Source organism: Rhinopithecus bieti, unplaced genomic scaffold (assembly GCF_001698545.2).
Source record: "Rhinopithecus bieti isolate Rb0 unplaced genomic scaffold, ASM169854v2 scaffold_5216, whole genome shotgun sequence".
Classification (NCBI taxonomy): domain Eukaryota; kingdom Metazoa; phylum Chordata; class Mammalia; order Primates; family Cercopithecidae; genus Rhinopithecus; species Rhinopithecus bieti.
Window position 1 is genome coordinate 2,798,290 of NW_016805021.1, and position 16,705 is coordinate 2,814,994.

Genomic DNA, 16,705 nt, shown 5'->3' on the forward strand with positions numbered 1-16,705 from the left:
ACCCCAGAATTTAAAGTATAATAATAATAATAAAAATCAAGCACCATGCTAAATGCTTTGTATCATAATCTAACAACATGCCATTCACTAAGCAGTAATCCCAGGAGGTGGGCATTATCATTCCCATTTCATTCCCATCAAGAAATGGCCTTAGAAAGTGACATAGCAACTGGCAGGATCAGAGTTCAAACCCTGGTCTTATCTGGCTCCACAGCCTTGGAAACATTACCCTATTCAGGCTTCTGGTAAATAATTGCAATTCACACTATTTTAATCATAGTAGAGAGGCTTGTTCAGATACAATCTCTCACTCTGTCATCCAGGCTGGAGTGCAGTGGTTTAATTATGGTTCACTGGAGCCTTAAATTCCTGGGCTCAAACGATCTTCCTGCATTGGACTCCCAAAGTGCTGGGATACAGCATGAGCCACTGCATCTGGTCTAGATATATTAAAGACAGTCTATAAGATGAACCAGTTGGGTTTACCTAGAAGAGTGACCGCATCTGGTTAAAGCCTTTGAGCATATGTTGTTACTCCACATACCTGTCATAATCTGTAGCATTTTTTGGCAGAAAAACTGGAGGTAAAGAAAGAGTTTAATAATACATACATATGCATATTTATATAAGCAATTAATTTCTATATTAGAAATCTGAACAAATTTAAATTTCTGGCACAGTTTTATTAACCCTCAATTTTACAAGTTTGAAAACTGATAAAACCTACATAACAACTGCTATGGAGAGGAATTTGGCAATGTCTAGTAAAATGACATATTCATTTACCCTTTGACTCAGCAATCCAATTTCTAGAAATCTATCCCACAAAGGCCAGGCATGGTGGCTCATGCCTGTAATCCCAGCACTTTGGGAGGGTGAGGCAGGTGGATCACCTGAGGTCAGGAGTTCGAGACCAGCCTGGCCAACATGGCAAAGCCCCGTCTCTACTAAAAATTCAAAAATTAGCTGGGTGTGGTGGCACGTGCCCGTAGTCTCAGCTACTAGGGAGGCTGAGGCAGGAGAATCCCTTGAACCTGGGAGGCAGAGGCTACAGTGAGCCGAGATCACACCATTGCACTCCAGCCTGGGTGACAGAGCGAGACTCTGTCTTAAAAAAGAAAGAAAGAAATCTATCCTACAAATATACTGGCAAAAATACAAACATACATCTGCACAAGACTGCAAATTGAAATATTATTTGTAATAGCAAAAGACTGGAAATAATCTAAATGTTCATCAGTGGAGGACCAGTTGAATAATGTAGTGTGCTTCCACAATGGAGTACTAGGTAGATATTAAAAGGAATGATGAATATCTACTTATAGTTATGCCTAGTTTAATGATAGGGATGTGTTCTGAGAAATGCTTCATTAGGTGATTCTGTTGTGGAAACATCATAGAGTGCACCCACACTAACCTAGATGGTATAGCCTCCTACACACCTAGGCTATATGGTCTAGCCTATTGCTCCCAGGCTACAAACCTGTAGAGGATGTTACTGTGCTGAATACTGTCGGCAACCGTAAACAATGGTAAGTATTCGTGTATCCAAACATAGCTAAATGTAGAAAAGATGCAGTAAAAATGCAGTATTAAAATCTTTTTTTTTTTTTTTGAGATGGAGTTTTGTTCTCGTTGCCCAGGCTGGAGTGCAGTAGTGCAATCTTGGCTCACTGCGACCTCCGTCTCCTGGGTTCAAGTGATTCTCCTGCCTCAACCTCCCGAGTAGCTGGGATTACAAGCGCGTGCCATTACACCCAGCTAATTTTTTGTATTTTTCGTAGAGATGGGGTTTAATCATGCTGGCCACGCTGGTCTCAAACTCCCGACCTCAGATGATCCACCCACCTCAGCCTTCCAAAGTGCAAGGATTACCGGCGTGAGCTCCCACACACGACCAGTATTAAAATCTTATGGGACCGCTGTCACTGACCAAAATGCTGCTATGCAGCATATGACTGCATATTGGTATGGAGTGATTTTCTAGATAGAAATACTATATACTTTTACAGCATATACTTTATACACTATGTATCACTATATATACTTTTTTCCACCTCATTTTTATTTTAAGTGAAAAAAGTGAGGTGGAGAAAAGTATATATAGTGTGTTGAAATTTATCTTTAAAGTAACACGGATACATATAAATATTTCTTTACATTAAAAAAAGAAAGATAAGCCACAAAATAAATAAAATGGTTACATAGAGAGAGAGAGGGAGGGGCCTAGATAGAAGGGAGGGAGAAGCCAGATTCCCCAGGGTGAAATGGGTCTATTTTCCAGATTGGGCTCTGGTACCTGTAGATATTTTAAACTATAAAACAAAATTAAATGAAAATAAAAGTCATTCCTACAAAATAAAAAAGCAAATTAAACAAATGAACTTAAGAATGTATGAAGTCAGCAGCTTAACCACATGGAAAAGGATTATTTCAAGTGACTTCAAAATACAGTGACTTGACTGTACCAGATGAGATATAGTTTGAGAAAGAAACTTCATAAATATCTTAAACTACTTTCTCTATTCATTTGTTAGTGATAATATTGGTACTGCTATTCTGAATCTAATTAATGTGTATATACATATTAATTTGAATCAAATAAGTTTGTCTTTAAATATCAAGACATTCAGCATAAAAAAAATTAAAAACCAGAGATACAGACATAAAATCAAAGAAATTATGTAAAACCATATACCCTAAATTATTACAGATTATTAATATAAATGCTTTAAAAATACATAATTTCTAATTCTGTCCACTGAAAAGGCTGAGAACTAATGCCCATTTTGATGTGAGGAGCACCTTTCCTGCCCAGGTTGTGGTCTCTGCTTCTCATTTCTAATGCAAGGAATCAGGACTCCTTGGAGAAGTAATGGATTCTAAGTTTGTGGTGGGGGGAAATGTAAAAGATGAGACTGAAACATTTTATAGCAGAAGGCCAAGGAGTTATTAAACATCTTTAACTTTGGGCTGTTGTTCAAGGGACTTAGGGATGAAACTGAAGAAGCTCCCACTGCGCAAAGACGCGGCAGTCTGAGCTTCTGTAAGAATAACAACATTGCACAGGCCCAGTGGTTCACGCCTGTCATCCCAACACTTTGGGAGGCCGAGGCAGGCGGATCACCTGAAGTCAGGAGTTTGAGACCAGCCTGGCCAACATGGTGAAACCCCATCTTTACCAAAAATACAAAAAAATTAGCTGGGCCTGGTGGTGGGCACCTGTAATCCCAGCTACTTTGGGAGGCTGAGGCAGAAGAATTGCTTGAACCTAGGAGGCAGAGGTTGCAGTGAGCCGAGATCGCGCCATTGAACTCCAGTCTGGGCGACAAGAGTGAAACTCTGTCTCAAAAAAAAAAAAAAAGAATAATAACACTGATGAATTGTAACACATCAAGTACATGAAAATCTGTACGTTCCTAATGAATAAAGGGAAAGAGTCAAGCCTTTCCTGGACAAACTTTTCCTCAGGATACTCAGGTCATTAGTGAGAGTTTCCCTCTAGAGAAGTATTTTAGAAAATAAATGAAGAAGAAATGGTAGAATTAGCATATTACCATGTTATCAATATCTAATGACAGAATGGTTGTAGCCTATGATCATTAGATATTATATGGCCTTAACATGAGAAATTTTTACCAAAATATCAAACCTTCATCAGCTGGGCGTGGTGGCAGGCGCCTGTAATCCCAGCACTGTGGATCACCTGAGGTCAGGAGTGTGAGCCTGGCTAACATGGCAAAACCCCATCTCTACTAAAAATACAAACATTATCAGGGCATGGTAGCAGGGGTCTGTAGTCCCAGCTACTTGGGAGGCTGAGGCAGGAGAATCGCTTGAACCCGGGTTGCAATGAGTCAAGATCGCGCCATTGCACTCCAGCCTGGGTGACAGAGCAAGACTCCATCTCAAAGAAAAAAAAAAATCAAACTTTCATCATGTCAATTTTTAGATGTAACTGTCAGATTACAAGAAATACAAAGGACAGGAGAACACATTAATCAAGGTTACAGTGAGCAAATACAGAATGTGTAAATTCTATAAAACAAATGACCAGGTTTCTTTAAAAATTAAATTGCAAGATGGACACTGCCCTCCAGTCCGGGCGACAGAGCGAGACTCTGCTTCAAAAAAAAAAAAAAAAAAAAAAAAAAAAAAAAAAAAAAAAAAAAAAAATTAAATTGCAAGATAAAAGAAGGAAGGGAAAATTTTATGTTAAAAGACACTTAAGAGACCTATCACCTATACTGAATCCTGGTTTAATAAATCCCATAAGACCTTCTAGTGAGACAGGATGTGGAAGCAGAACAGTGATATCGGTGATCCCGACCCTGTGTAGGCCTAAGCTAATGTATGTGTTTGTGTCACAGTTTTTAATAACAAATTTAAAAAATAGAAAATAGCTTATAGAATAAGGTAAGGACATAAAGAAAAATATTTTTGTACAGCTCTATAAAAGGCTTGTGTTTTAAGCTCAGTATTATTACAAAAGAATCAACAATTTTTTTAAGTTTATAAAGTAAAAACATTACAGTAATCTAAAGTTAATTTATAATTAAAGAAAGAAATTTTTTAAAATAAATTTGGTGTAGCCTAAGTGCGTGGTGTTTATAAATATATGGTAGTGTACAGTAACGTCTGGGGCCTTCACATTTGCTCAGCACTCACTCACTGACTCACGCAGAGCAACTTTCAGCCTTCTAAGCTCCATTTACGGTAAGTGTCCTATGCAGGTGTACCTTTTTTTTTTTTTTGAGATGGAGTCTCGCTCTTGTCACACAGGCTAGAGTGTAATGGTGTGATCTGGGCTCACTGCAACCTCTGCCTCCTGGGTTCAAGTTATTCTCCTGCCTCAGCCTCCTGAGTAGCTGGGATTAAAGGTGCCCACCACCACACCTGGCTAATTTTTGTACTTTTAGTAGAGATGGGGTTTCACGTTGGCCAGACTGGTTTTAAACTCCTGACCTCAGGTGATCCATCCACCTTGGCCTCCCAAAGTGCTGGAATTACAGGCGTGAGCCACCGTGCCTGGCCAGATGTACCATTTTTTAATCTTTTATACTGCATTTTACTGTATCTTTTTAATGTTTAGCCATGTTTAGACACACAAATAGTCACCACGGTATTACAATTGCCTACAATTTTCAGTACAGTAACAGGCTGCACAGGTTTGTAGCCTAGGAACAATAGGCTATACCACATACCCTAGGTGTGTAAGAGGCTGTACTGTTGAGGTTGTGTAAGTACACTCTATGATGTTCATATAAGGATGAAGTCATTAGGGATGCATTTCTCAGAACATATCCCATCATTAAGTGATGCATGACTGTAGATAGATGATGCTTGGGATTTTCTTCAAAACAATCCAGGCATATGGGGAAGTATAGAGAGGTATTGATAAAGCAAGAGTGTCTGTGAGTTGATAATTGCTATAGCTGGGGGTGAGGGGTCCTCGGGATACACTGTACTATCCTCTCTTGTTTTATAGGTTGGTGCAAAAGTAACCACGGTTTTCGCAATTACCAACCTAAATACGTACGTTTGAAATGTTTGTGTATCTTGAAATTTTCTACAATAAGAGATGGTTAAGAACTTTCACACGTAAAATGTTTTTCATAATTTACTCTCTCTACTTAGATGAATTAGTGTTTGTTTACCTAACAACCTAATGATGAAATTCACCATCATAAAGATACTTATTATCATTAGTTATTCTTCAAGTACAGGAAGGGGACATTAATAATTAGCTTATAGTGGCCAGGCATGGTGGCTCACGCCTGTAATCCCGGCACTTTGGGAAGCCAGTGGGTGGACCGCTTGAGCCCAGGAGTTTGAGATCAGCCTGGACAAGATGATGAAACCCTGTCTCTACAAAAAAAAAAAAAAAAAAAAAATTAGCCAGGTGGGCATGGTGGCATGTGCTTGTAGTCCCAGCTACTTGGGAGGCTAAGGCAGGAGGATCACTTGAGCCCAGGAGGAATAGGTTGCAGTGAGCCGAGATCGCATTACTGCACTCCAGTCTGGGCAGCAGAGAGAGACAGTTAAAAAAAGGAGCCTGCAGAAAGTCTGTTTGGCTGTTATGCCTTATGCTACAATGCATCTAAGGCTAAGAACTATTTCTCCACAAAATTAAGACTGTGAAGTTACACTTAGGAGTGTTTCTTATAAGTAGGCTCTGTAATTATTTTTTTACTTAAATTGGGTCACATGTTACTTATTTTATTAAGAAACAAGATCACTACCTCTGAATGAATAAGCTTAGGTGCCACCAATACACGTCCCAGATGAACCAACAAACCTAGGAGAAAGGAGTGATGGAGCAATGTCACTTACCTAGCTGTCTCCTCAAACTGTATGTCATCCACTGAGGCTGTAACACAGGAAACTCCAGCATGTTTCTCAGCTTCAAAAAATACGTAAAAATGTGTTGCTTTAGTGGTGATATTAGAATATTTCAGTATAAGGGAAAGGAATGAAATGTAAGTGCATTGATCTTAGTCACCCATCCCTCATTCATTATAGCACCACTGTGCCCACAATTTGTGTATCAACTGGCTCCTACAAGCTTCTCTGCTCTGTTATGTTTCTACTGTATGGTAATTACTGCACTTCATCCTAAATTTTAACTTACATGATCTTGTATTTGAAATTTAATACCAATATCCCACAAATCTAGCTATTGAAATAGCAATTTTAGTAAGTTGGTGCTGACTTTAAATATTTTAGCAGGTACTATCCTTGTTTTAAAATCAAGGCATCATAGGTTAAATGATTTTTTTTTTTTTTTGACGGAGTCTCCCTCTGTCGCCCAGGCTGGAGCGCAGTGGCGCCATCTCAGCTCACTGCAAGCTCCGCCTCCCGGGTTCACGCCATTCTCCTGCCTCAGCTTCCCGAGTAGCCGGGACTACAGGCACCCGTCACCACGCCCGGCTAATTTTTTTGTATTTTTAGTAGAGACGGGGTTTCACTGTGTTAGCCAGGATGGTCTTGATCTCCTGACCTTGTGATCTGCCCGCCTCGGCCTCCCAAAGTGCTGGGATTACAGGCGTGAGCCACCGCGCCCGGCTGTGTGAATGATTTAACCACTGTAAGCACTCAGTGGTATGGAAAACCCCGAGTCATCCCAAATCAAAGAGGATCTTCTCCGGGTATCAGAGAAAGAGAGATGGGCACACAGTAGATATTTGGTCAATATTTATTTTATTATTACCAAATTTATGCCAAATTCAGTATACATTAATTACCTTGAAGGAGGAGTATTGAGTAGGGTGAGAGAGTTCAGGAAGAAGCTTGGTTATTTCCATGTTCTATGTCTGCACGTAATTTGCTCAGATTTTTTTTTTTTTTTTTTGATTGCTGGATTTGCTTTACATAAAAAAATACCAGAATTTATACTCTGTGGGAACGATTTTGACATGTGCTTCTGCCAGATTTGATTTTGAGAAACAGTCAATTGAAAGCCAAACAGATTATATTGGCTTTATAAGAACTTTTGACCTCATTTTAGTTTTGGAGACTTCAGTCCTGGTGCCACATGATTAAGAAAAAAGAGTAAATTGTACTGAATTTGTCTTCCTTTTGTGTACTGGATCATTATAACCACCTATGTATTAATTGATAGTCCTAGGTAAGAAGACATGAGAGATACTCCACTGGGCACGTATTTAACACATTCCTTTCTAGGATCTAATTCTGCAGAAAATTGGACATTCAAATGTTACTAGTTGGAAGGAACCGTCCTTCCAACTAGTTCGGGGAAAGGAAGGGAATATGGAAGAACTGGACTGTAGGAAGGCTCAAGGTGGACTCAATTGAATTCAATGCACCAAACATTTGTTAAGTTCTTGCTGATTTCCAGACACTGAGTTGAATGAGTTATTATTATTTTTTTTCCAGACAGAGTCTCACTCTGTCACCCAGGCTGGAGTGCAATGGTGCGATCTTAGCTCACTGCAACCTCCGCTTCCCGGGTTCAAGTGATTCTTCTGCCTCAGCCTCCCGAGTAGCTGGGACTACAGGCGTGCACCATCATGCCCAGCTAATTTTTTGTATTTTTAGTAGAGACAGGGTTTCACCATATTAGCCAGGATGGTCTCAATCTCCTGACCTTGTGATCTGCCCACCTCAGCCTCCCAAAGTGCTGGGATTATAGTCGTGTGCCAGTGCATGAGCTCTATCTTTTAAGCAGTCCACTCCGTGGCACTTAGAGCCATAGTCAGTACCCTTTTAGAGCTTAAGTTTTCCAGGGAACTACTGAAACCTTGCAAATACATGCTTAAATCATTGATTAAAGAATACTTAATAAACATTCATTCCAGTTACTTGACATGAGGGAATGGGATGTTGAGGTTATTAATTCTTAGTAATAAAGTGTTATAATATAGACCAACATGAGTATCTTGAGTATTTTTTTCTTTTTCTTTTTTTTTTAAGAGACGAGGTCTCTATCACCCAGGCTGGAGTGTAGTGGCATGATCATAGCTCACTCCAGCCTTGAACTCCTGGGCTCAAGTGATCTTGCCTCAGCCTCCTGAGTAGCTAGGACTATAGGCCTGTGCCACCACAGCTAGCTAACTTTTAAAAAATTGTTTAAAATATTTATTGTAGAGACAGGTTCTCATGATTTGGCCCAAGCTGGTCCCAAACTCCTGGGCTCAAGTGATGCTCCCGCCTTGACCCCTCAAAGCACTGGAATTACAGGTGTGAGCCACCATGCCTGGCTGAGTTATCAATTGTGAATGACTTAAATGATAACTAAAATGCAGTAACCAGTAAAAAAAAAAAAAAAAAAAAATTAAACTTTTATTGTTTATATTGGGTATCCTGTATATATAGCACAAGGTTTCTTAAGGGATCAAAAAGTAATAAAATCATGACAGTTACTTTTTATTAAGCATTTATTATTGATCAGGCACTGGACTAGTCATTTAAGCATGTTAATTACATGAAGTTGGTACTATTATTAGCTCCCTTTTATAAATAAGAAAATTTAGATTTAGAAAGATTAAATGCATTGTCCTAAATAGTGATTTTGACTATAAAAGCAATAGGAACTTTCAGGAAAGAGGTTAGACAAACCAGAGAACACTACCAGAGAAGTACGTGACTCAATATGGGTTTCAGGAGCTCAGTAATCATGATTTATGCTATTGATTTTCAAGGGTCATTAAACTAAAAGAAAAAAAATATGGGGAACACCATAGGGTCCTGGTTTCACGTGTCATTACATGCGTGCTGTGTTTTTAAACAAGTGTCAATTAGATGACATGAACTCACAGGACTGGCTTGTTCTGGTTCTTGATTTTTGATTGTCCTTCGTACAGTGTACCAGCAGAAGTGGAAAACCCTAAAGCTGTTTCTGATTTCCTGGGAGAACTAAGAGAAGCTAAGTGATTGTAAAGTAAGTATGAAATGATGACTGATAAAAATAGTGGTAACCTTCCTTCATTCCTTCCTTGCTTCAGCAGATATTGATTGAGCACCTGTGTTATGCAAGGCAGCCTCTGTGTAAGGTGCTGGCAATGGGAAACAGCCAGGACCCCTGCTCTCATGGAGTCTAGTGGATGAGCCAGAGGTTAATTAAATGGATATTGATATGGTTTGGCTGAGTCCCCACCCAAACCTCATCTTGAACTGTAGCTCCCATAATTCCCACATGTTGTGGGAAGGAACTGGTGGGAGATAATTGAATCATGGGGGCAGATCTTTCCTGTGCTATTTTCATGATGGTGAATAAGCCTCATGAGATGTGATGGTTTTATAAGGGGAAACCCCTTCTGCTTGGTTCTCATTTTCTCTCCTGCCGCCACCATGTAATGAGTGCCTTTCGCCTTTCGCCATGATTGTGAGGGTTCCCCACCCACGTGGAACTGCGAGTCCATTAAATCTCTTTTTCTTTATGAATTACCCAGTCTCAGGTATGTCTTTATCAGCAGCATGAAAATGGACCAATACAAATATATAAGGACAAAATGGACTAAGTGCTCTGAAGAAAACAGGGATTTTATGAGTCAGTAACTGAGATGATACACTAGGTGGGGTGTCCAGGAAGGCTTGAGGGCAGCAGAGGGGAGGGCCTGCTGAGCAGAGGGAACAGTAATTACAAAGGTCCTGGTGACTACCATGCAGAGAGTAGGAGGAAGAGTGGGTGAGATGAGGCTGGAGTGAAGGCTGAGGATAGGCTATGCACAGTGCCTTGAAGCTCTTGGTTGAAAGTTTTTGTAATTATTATTCCTCAATATATTGTTGCACTGCCTTCTGGTCTCCACTGTTTCTGATGAGGTCAGTGGTAATTCTAATTATTGTTCTCCTATATATGGTGTTTCAGTCTGGCTGCATTCAAGATTTTCTCTTAATCGTTTTGACTATCATATGCCTGGATGTATTCTTTGTATTCGTTTTTCTTTCTTTCTTTCTTTTTTAAATTGGAGACAGAGTCTCACTCTGTCATCCAGGCTGGAGTGTGGTGACACAATCTTGGCTCACTGCAACCTCTGCCTCCTGGGTTCAAGCGATTCTCCTGCCTCAGCCTCCTGAGTAGCTGGGATTACAGGCGTGTGCCACCATGCCCAACTAATTTTTGTATTTTTAGTAGAGATGGGGTTTCACCACATTGGCCAGGCTGGTCTTGAACTTCTGACCTCAGGTGATTTGCCTGCCTCGACCTCCCAAAGTGCTGGGATTACAGGTGTGAGCCACCGTGTCCAGCCTGTATCAGTTTTTCTTGATGTTCTATGACCTTGAATCTGTAATTGTATGTCTTTCACCATATTTGGAACTCTAATTACATTTACGTTTTATTTTTCCACAAATCTCTGATACTTTATCTTATTTCTGTCTTTTTTTTTTTTTTTTTTTTTTTTGAGACAGGGTCTTGCCCTGTTGCCCAGGCTGGAGTAAAGTGGTGGAATCATGGCTCACTGCAGCCTCGACCTCCCAGGCTCAAGTCATCCTCCCACCTCAGCCTCCTGAGTAGCTGGGACTACAGGTACATGGTGCCATGCCTGGCTAATTTTAACATTTTTTATTTTTTATTTTTTTGGTAGAGACAGGATCTCCCTATGTTGCCCAGGCTGGTCTTGAGTTCCTGGGTTCAAACCATCCTCCTACCTGAGCCTCCCAAAGTGCTAGGATTACAGGCATGAACCATTGTGCCTGGCCACACTTTATTTTTAAAATTCATTTTTTTCTGTTCTTAGATTGGATAATTTCTAGTGATGTATTTTTGCATTTACTAACTCTTTTCTCAGTCATGTCCATTCTGCTGTTAAGCCTAGCCATTGAGTTTGTTATTTTAGACACTATATTTTTCAGTTCTGGAATTACCATTTGGCTTTCAAAAAATAGTTTCTATTACTCTGCAGAAAGGTACTGCCTTTTCAATGTTTTTTTTTTCTTTTTTTTTTCTTTTGAGAGGGAGTCTCACTCTTTTGCACCGGCTGGAGTGCAGTGGTACAATCTCGGCTCACTGCAATCTCCACCTCCCAGATTCAAGTGATTCTCCTGCCTCAGCCTCCCGAGTAGCTGGGATTACAGGTGCCTGCCACCACACGTGGCTAAGTTTTGTGTTTTTAGTAGAGACAGGGTTTCATCATGTTGACCAGGCTGGTCTCAAACTCCTGACCTCAAGTGATCCACCCGCCTCAGCCTCCCAAAGTGCTGGGATTACAGCAATCTTTATTATCATATTTTTCATTATATTCTTGAGCCCAGTTATACTAGTTGCTTTAAAATCCTTGAAGCTTAATTCCAGCATCAGGGTCATCTAGGGATGAATCTCCATTGATTGTCTTTTCTCTTAAGAATGAATCATGTTTCCCTTTGTATGTCAAGTAATTTTGAATAATATCCTAGCCATTGTGAGTGATCCATTGTAGAAACTGTGTTTCTCAGAAAAGTGTTGGTTTTGTTTTTGGTTTTGTTTTTTAAAGCAAGCAGTTAACCTGACCAAACTGAAACTATAATGTCTACCTAGAGATGGACACAACTATTTTCAGTTCTTTTGGCCTCAACCAGGAGGTCTGGAGTACGTCCTAGTATACATGATTCAAGATTTGCCAGATATCTGGACAAAGATGATAGTTAGATTTTAGGGCTCTCTCTCTCTCTCTGGCTCTTTCCTTTCTGGAACTTTCCCTTTTGTATTTCAGTAGCTATACTTTTCCCAAACCCTGTCTTTGAACTCTTCAAACCAGCAAGCAAGTCTATGGGTTTACCATCAGAACCATAGCTGGGAGCAGACTGGCATTTTCTTTCAGGCTTCAAGTCATTTGAAAAACAAACACAGAAAAAGCCAACACCATTTTGTTCTTTCATGTGTTAACTTTCAAGTGTTCTAAGCCTACTTTTGTTCGCTTTTCACCTGCTTTAAGTCTCTTTTATTTAGTGTTTTGCCCAGAGTTTATAATTATTATCTGTGGGAGATTTTTTAATAGGAAGCACTTGAACATGTTAGAAAAATCCTTAAAGCCCTTGGTGAAGAAAAGAAAGGGAAAAATGAACAAAACATATGACATGATCAGATTAGCATCTTCAAAGGTTACTTTAGAAGCAGTGTGGAGAGGAGACCAGAATGAATGGAGACCGGTTTGGAAATCACTGCTGAAGTCTGCATGAAAGATGATGAGAGCTTGGACTAGATGGTCGCTTTGGGGGTGCAGCACAGTGCTTGGATTTCAGAGATTCCTTTAGGGGGTAACATTGATAGGACTTGCTCCATGCATAGAGTATGTGAAGGGAGAAGTAAGGTGGAGAGAGAGATATCAAGGATGACTCCTAGACTTTTGACTTGCTCAACTAGAGGAGTTGGGTGCCACTAGATTCACAAATAGAAAACTGTGTGTGTAAGATGTTCCAAAACAATACACGGACGTGTGAGATAGAGGATTACTCAGATGGCTTCAAGCCTTTAGACTTAAGGAACTGGCCGGGCGCAGTGGCTCACGCCTATAATCCCAGCACTTTGGGAGGCCGAGGCGGGCGGATCACCTGAGGTTGGGAGTTCAAGACCAGCCTGACCAACATGGAGAAACCGCTTCTCTACTAAAAATACAAAATTAGCTGGGCGTGGTGGCACATGCCTATAATCCCAGCTACTAGGGAGGCTGAGGCAGGAGAATTGCTTGAACCTGGGAGGTGGAGGTTGTGGTGAGCCGAGATTGTGCCATTGCACTCCAGCCTGGGCAACAAGAGTGAAACTCCGTCTCAAAAAAAAAAAAAGACTTAAGGAACTGGAAAAATAATGGGGCCACAGACAGAAGTGAGGATAGTGAGAATATTTCATCTTTCTTTAAATATTGAGAAGACATTTTGGAATCCAGCAGTGCGTAGGGGTCATAGCAATGCCTTGGGGCCATGACTGGGATTGCAGTAATGTGGCTAAAAAGATAATCCTGGCCTATAAAAAACTGAGAAAATCCCAGAGAAATCAGTTTTGTATTACTATACAGATTCAGTTACACCCTGGCTAAATAATGTCCTGTTTATGTGGTGCCTCGGGTCACCAGAGTGTTTAACACAGGTGTTATTCATATTGCCCAAACCAACTTTATCACACAGGTTTTCTTAATATTAGTAATATTATCAGTGATTAATATTATACTACTAATAGTAATGTAACTATTAAGGTATAGAGTAATTGTCAGTTGAATCTTTCCATGGTTTCGAAAGATGTCAGGTCATAGAAATGATGACAACTGCAGGTGGGCCACTGTTTCTCCATCACAAGACAGAGGCACTAAACAAGGTAACTAAAAGTCACTTCAGTGGTCTCATAATGTATTCAGTTACCTTGGAAATAGGCATCATTATTATTAGCAACCTCAGTGGTTTCTGTATTGTTTCTTTTCCCTACGTGTGGATTAATTTTGTATTCATGTTTCCATTGTTACCTTAATATAACTAATCTCAAATCCTGTTAAAAAAAAAAAAAAAAAAAAAAAGCTTAAACAAGTCATTGATTTCTCACAGTTGTGGAGGCAGGGAGGTTCCAGATCGAGGTGCTTGCCCGTGTAGGTCCTAGCGAGGGCTCTCTTCCTGGCCTGTGGATGGCTGTCTTCCTGCTGTGGCCTCACATGGCAGAGAGATGAAGCTCTCCAGTGTCTCTTCTTATAAGGACATTAATTGTATGGGACCAGAATTCCACTCTTATGACCTCATTAGCCTTAATTCTTCACTCCAAATAGAGCCACACCAGGGGTTAGGACTTCAATGTATAAATTTCGGTGGGTGGCATGGGGGGCATAATTCAGTCCTTAATAAATGTTTTTGCTATTTTTACTGTCATTCTCTAACAAGAACACAGTGGAGTTTTCCAGAGACTAGGTAAGGGTGTGGTAGCAGCAGGGTGAATGCAGAAGCAGGTATGAGAAGTCAGCAATCCTCCGTTAGCCAGACTTTAGAGAGACTGGCCAGGATGTAACCTATCACCACTCCTCTAGCCACACTTTTGTTCTTGTGGAAAATAGTTATTTCTTTAATTAAAAATGTTATGTCAACATGTAGTCCATTTCTTTTTTAAAATAATTTAAAATTTTAAATTTCTGTTATAGTAAATGTGATATAAATAGCCTACATCAAAGCTGGCTGGCTGCAGTGGCTCACACCTGTAATCCCAACACTTCAGGATCACTTGAGTCCAGGAGTCTGAGACCAGCCTGGGCAACATAGTGAGACCCCCATCTCTACAAAAGCAAAACAAAACAAAACCCCCCAAATTAGCTGGGCCTGGTGGCGTGTGTCTGTGGTCCCAGTTACTCTGGAGGCTGAGGTGGGAGGATTGCTTTAGCTCCAGACGTTGAGGCTGCAGCGAGCTCTGATGGCACCACCGCACTCCAGCCTGGGCAAGAGTGAGACCTTGTCTCAAAAACAATAACAAACAAACAAAAAACCCCGCAAAAGCTCTCTAGGCTCGTCACTTATTTAATGGAATGAAGGAGTCCTGAGAGCCACACATTTGGGAACCGTTGGTCTCGGCCATGCCCAGCGCGGGCACACTGTCGCAACACCCCTACCCCTGGCTGCTCAGGGCTCAGCTGTCCGCAAGTACCTTCCTCGCCTTCCTCCTCCCCGCCACCCCCAGCCGCCGCCGCTCCCGCAGCCCCGGCGCCCGCCTACCCGCCAGGCAGGCGGTAGTGTCGATCCACTTGAGCAGCTGCCCAGCGCTCAGCTCGCCGCGGGCAGTGGCGTGCGCCGGCTGGATGGCCTGGCTCATAAGCACCTCGCCTGATGCCGGCCGCTCCATGGCCAGGGCTAGAGTGCAATGCCTGTGGCCCCGACGCCCGGCCGTGCCCGCTCTGCCCGCCCCGCCCAGCTCCAAAGGGCGCTGGCGCTGCCTGCCCGGGCCGCGAACCTCTGACCCTCTGGCCGCAGGGAGGTGGGGGCTGCAAGTGAGGGGGCCCTCAGTGTCACCCCAGGGCTATCGCGAGTGGGGAAAGTTAGCGCTCTCGGGTCTCGGGAGAAGTCCAGGAAGTGCGCGGGGTGGGGGCTCCCAGGTAGACAGGTCTGGAAGGCGGCTCCCCTAGGGCCGGAGCGCGAGGAACATCTTTTGACATAAAAAAGCTGTTACACTTTCTAGAGCTGCTATCAGTGACTGTACAAAGCAGTCCTCATTAGGGAAACAGTGTCTCCAGAAAACCTCCAGCATCTAACTGATTGGTGGATGTCTGAGTGTCAGGGGAGGCTGTGCCAGGGAGCACATTTACGATGGAGAACTGGAAACCCGGAGAAGTGGAGCAAGCAGCTGAGGTGATAGGAGCCGCTAAGCGACCTGGATCACCTTGGCTGGAAGCCAGGGCTCCTGACTATCTGCAATAGCACCGAGAAGCCTAGCCGACTCGCACGAATTGGTGGTGCCTTTTCATCCTTATACTTTTGACTTGCCAAGCCTCAGCATGGCGACATCAGAATGGAGATTGTGGTATTTTTGTTTCCTTTTAAAAATATTTTGTTTTGTTTTTTTAAATGAAAGAGGGGAAATAAGGAAATGCTGACTAGATATCTTTTGGGAGCCTCCATGTATAGGTTTCAGGACAATCCAATCATAAATAGGAATTGAATGCTTTCACTGAGGCAAGCATGAAGTTTGACTTACATAAAAGGCAGTAAAATAACTTTTAAAAACAAACAAAAATTTGTGCATCCAAGATGGTCCCATTATGTAGCTGTACACTTATTTCAATAACGTTATTACTCACATCGCTTTTGGCACCCCTCCTTGGAAAATGCCTTCTTTTTAATGACTTCCATATGGATAAATCATCATAATTTAAGAACTGATAGATTATTCATCATATATTCACTCCATATGCCAATAACTCTGTGAGAGCCATTTATTGATCTTGGACTTGGCTATGTGACTTGCTTTAGAATGGAATGTGGAGAGGTATCAGTATACCTACCACCAGTCTTGCCTTTAGAAGCACCCTGTGTTTCTGTTCTCAGGAACATCTGACCTCTGCCGTGAGGTCATATAGCTGCCTATTAGCATCTGGGTACCAGACTGAATTCACGTATTGCAGAGGCATCTCAACCAACCCAAGGACTCACAGCCTGAAGCAGAGCAACCCAGCAGACATGAAGACTCTTGAATGACACATAACTACTTATTTTTGTGTGCCACTGTGATTTTGGGGGTTGTCTGTTATGCAGCAATAGCTGACAGTTACATGAATGAACTATATTAATATTTGGGAAGTTTATTAAATTA

General features: G+C 41.5%; 1 protein-coding gene across 2 annotated transcripts in view; it reads right to left on the bottom strand.

Annotated features, from left to right (window-relative positions):
• ACOT12 (acyl-CoA thioesterase 12) overlaps window positions 1–15,288 on the bottom strand; it is a 74,627-nt gene extending 59,339 nt beyond the window's left edge. The window contains exons 1-2 of one of the 2 annotated variants that reach the window (XM_017870939.1): window positions 15,115–15,264; window positions 6,334–6,403 (exon numbers count right to left, since the gene is read on the bottom strand). In XM_017870939.1, the coding sequence (XP_017726428.1) occupies window positions 6,334–6,403; window positions 15,115–15,241 (197 nt within the window). In that variant the 5' untranslated portion in view covers window positions 15,242–15,264. Of the gene's footprint in view, window positions 1–6,333; window positions 6,404–15,114 lie in introns of both variants that reach the window. The other variant, XM_017870938.1, reaches the window with a different exon arrangement.
• Between the last annotated feature and the right edge of the window lie 1,417 nt (window positions 15,289–16,705).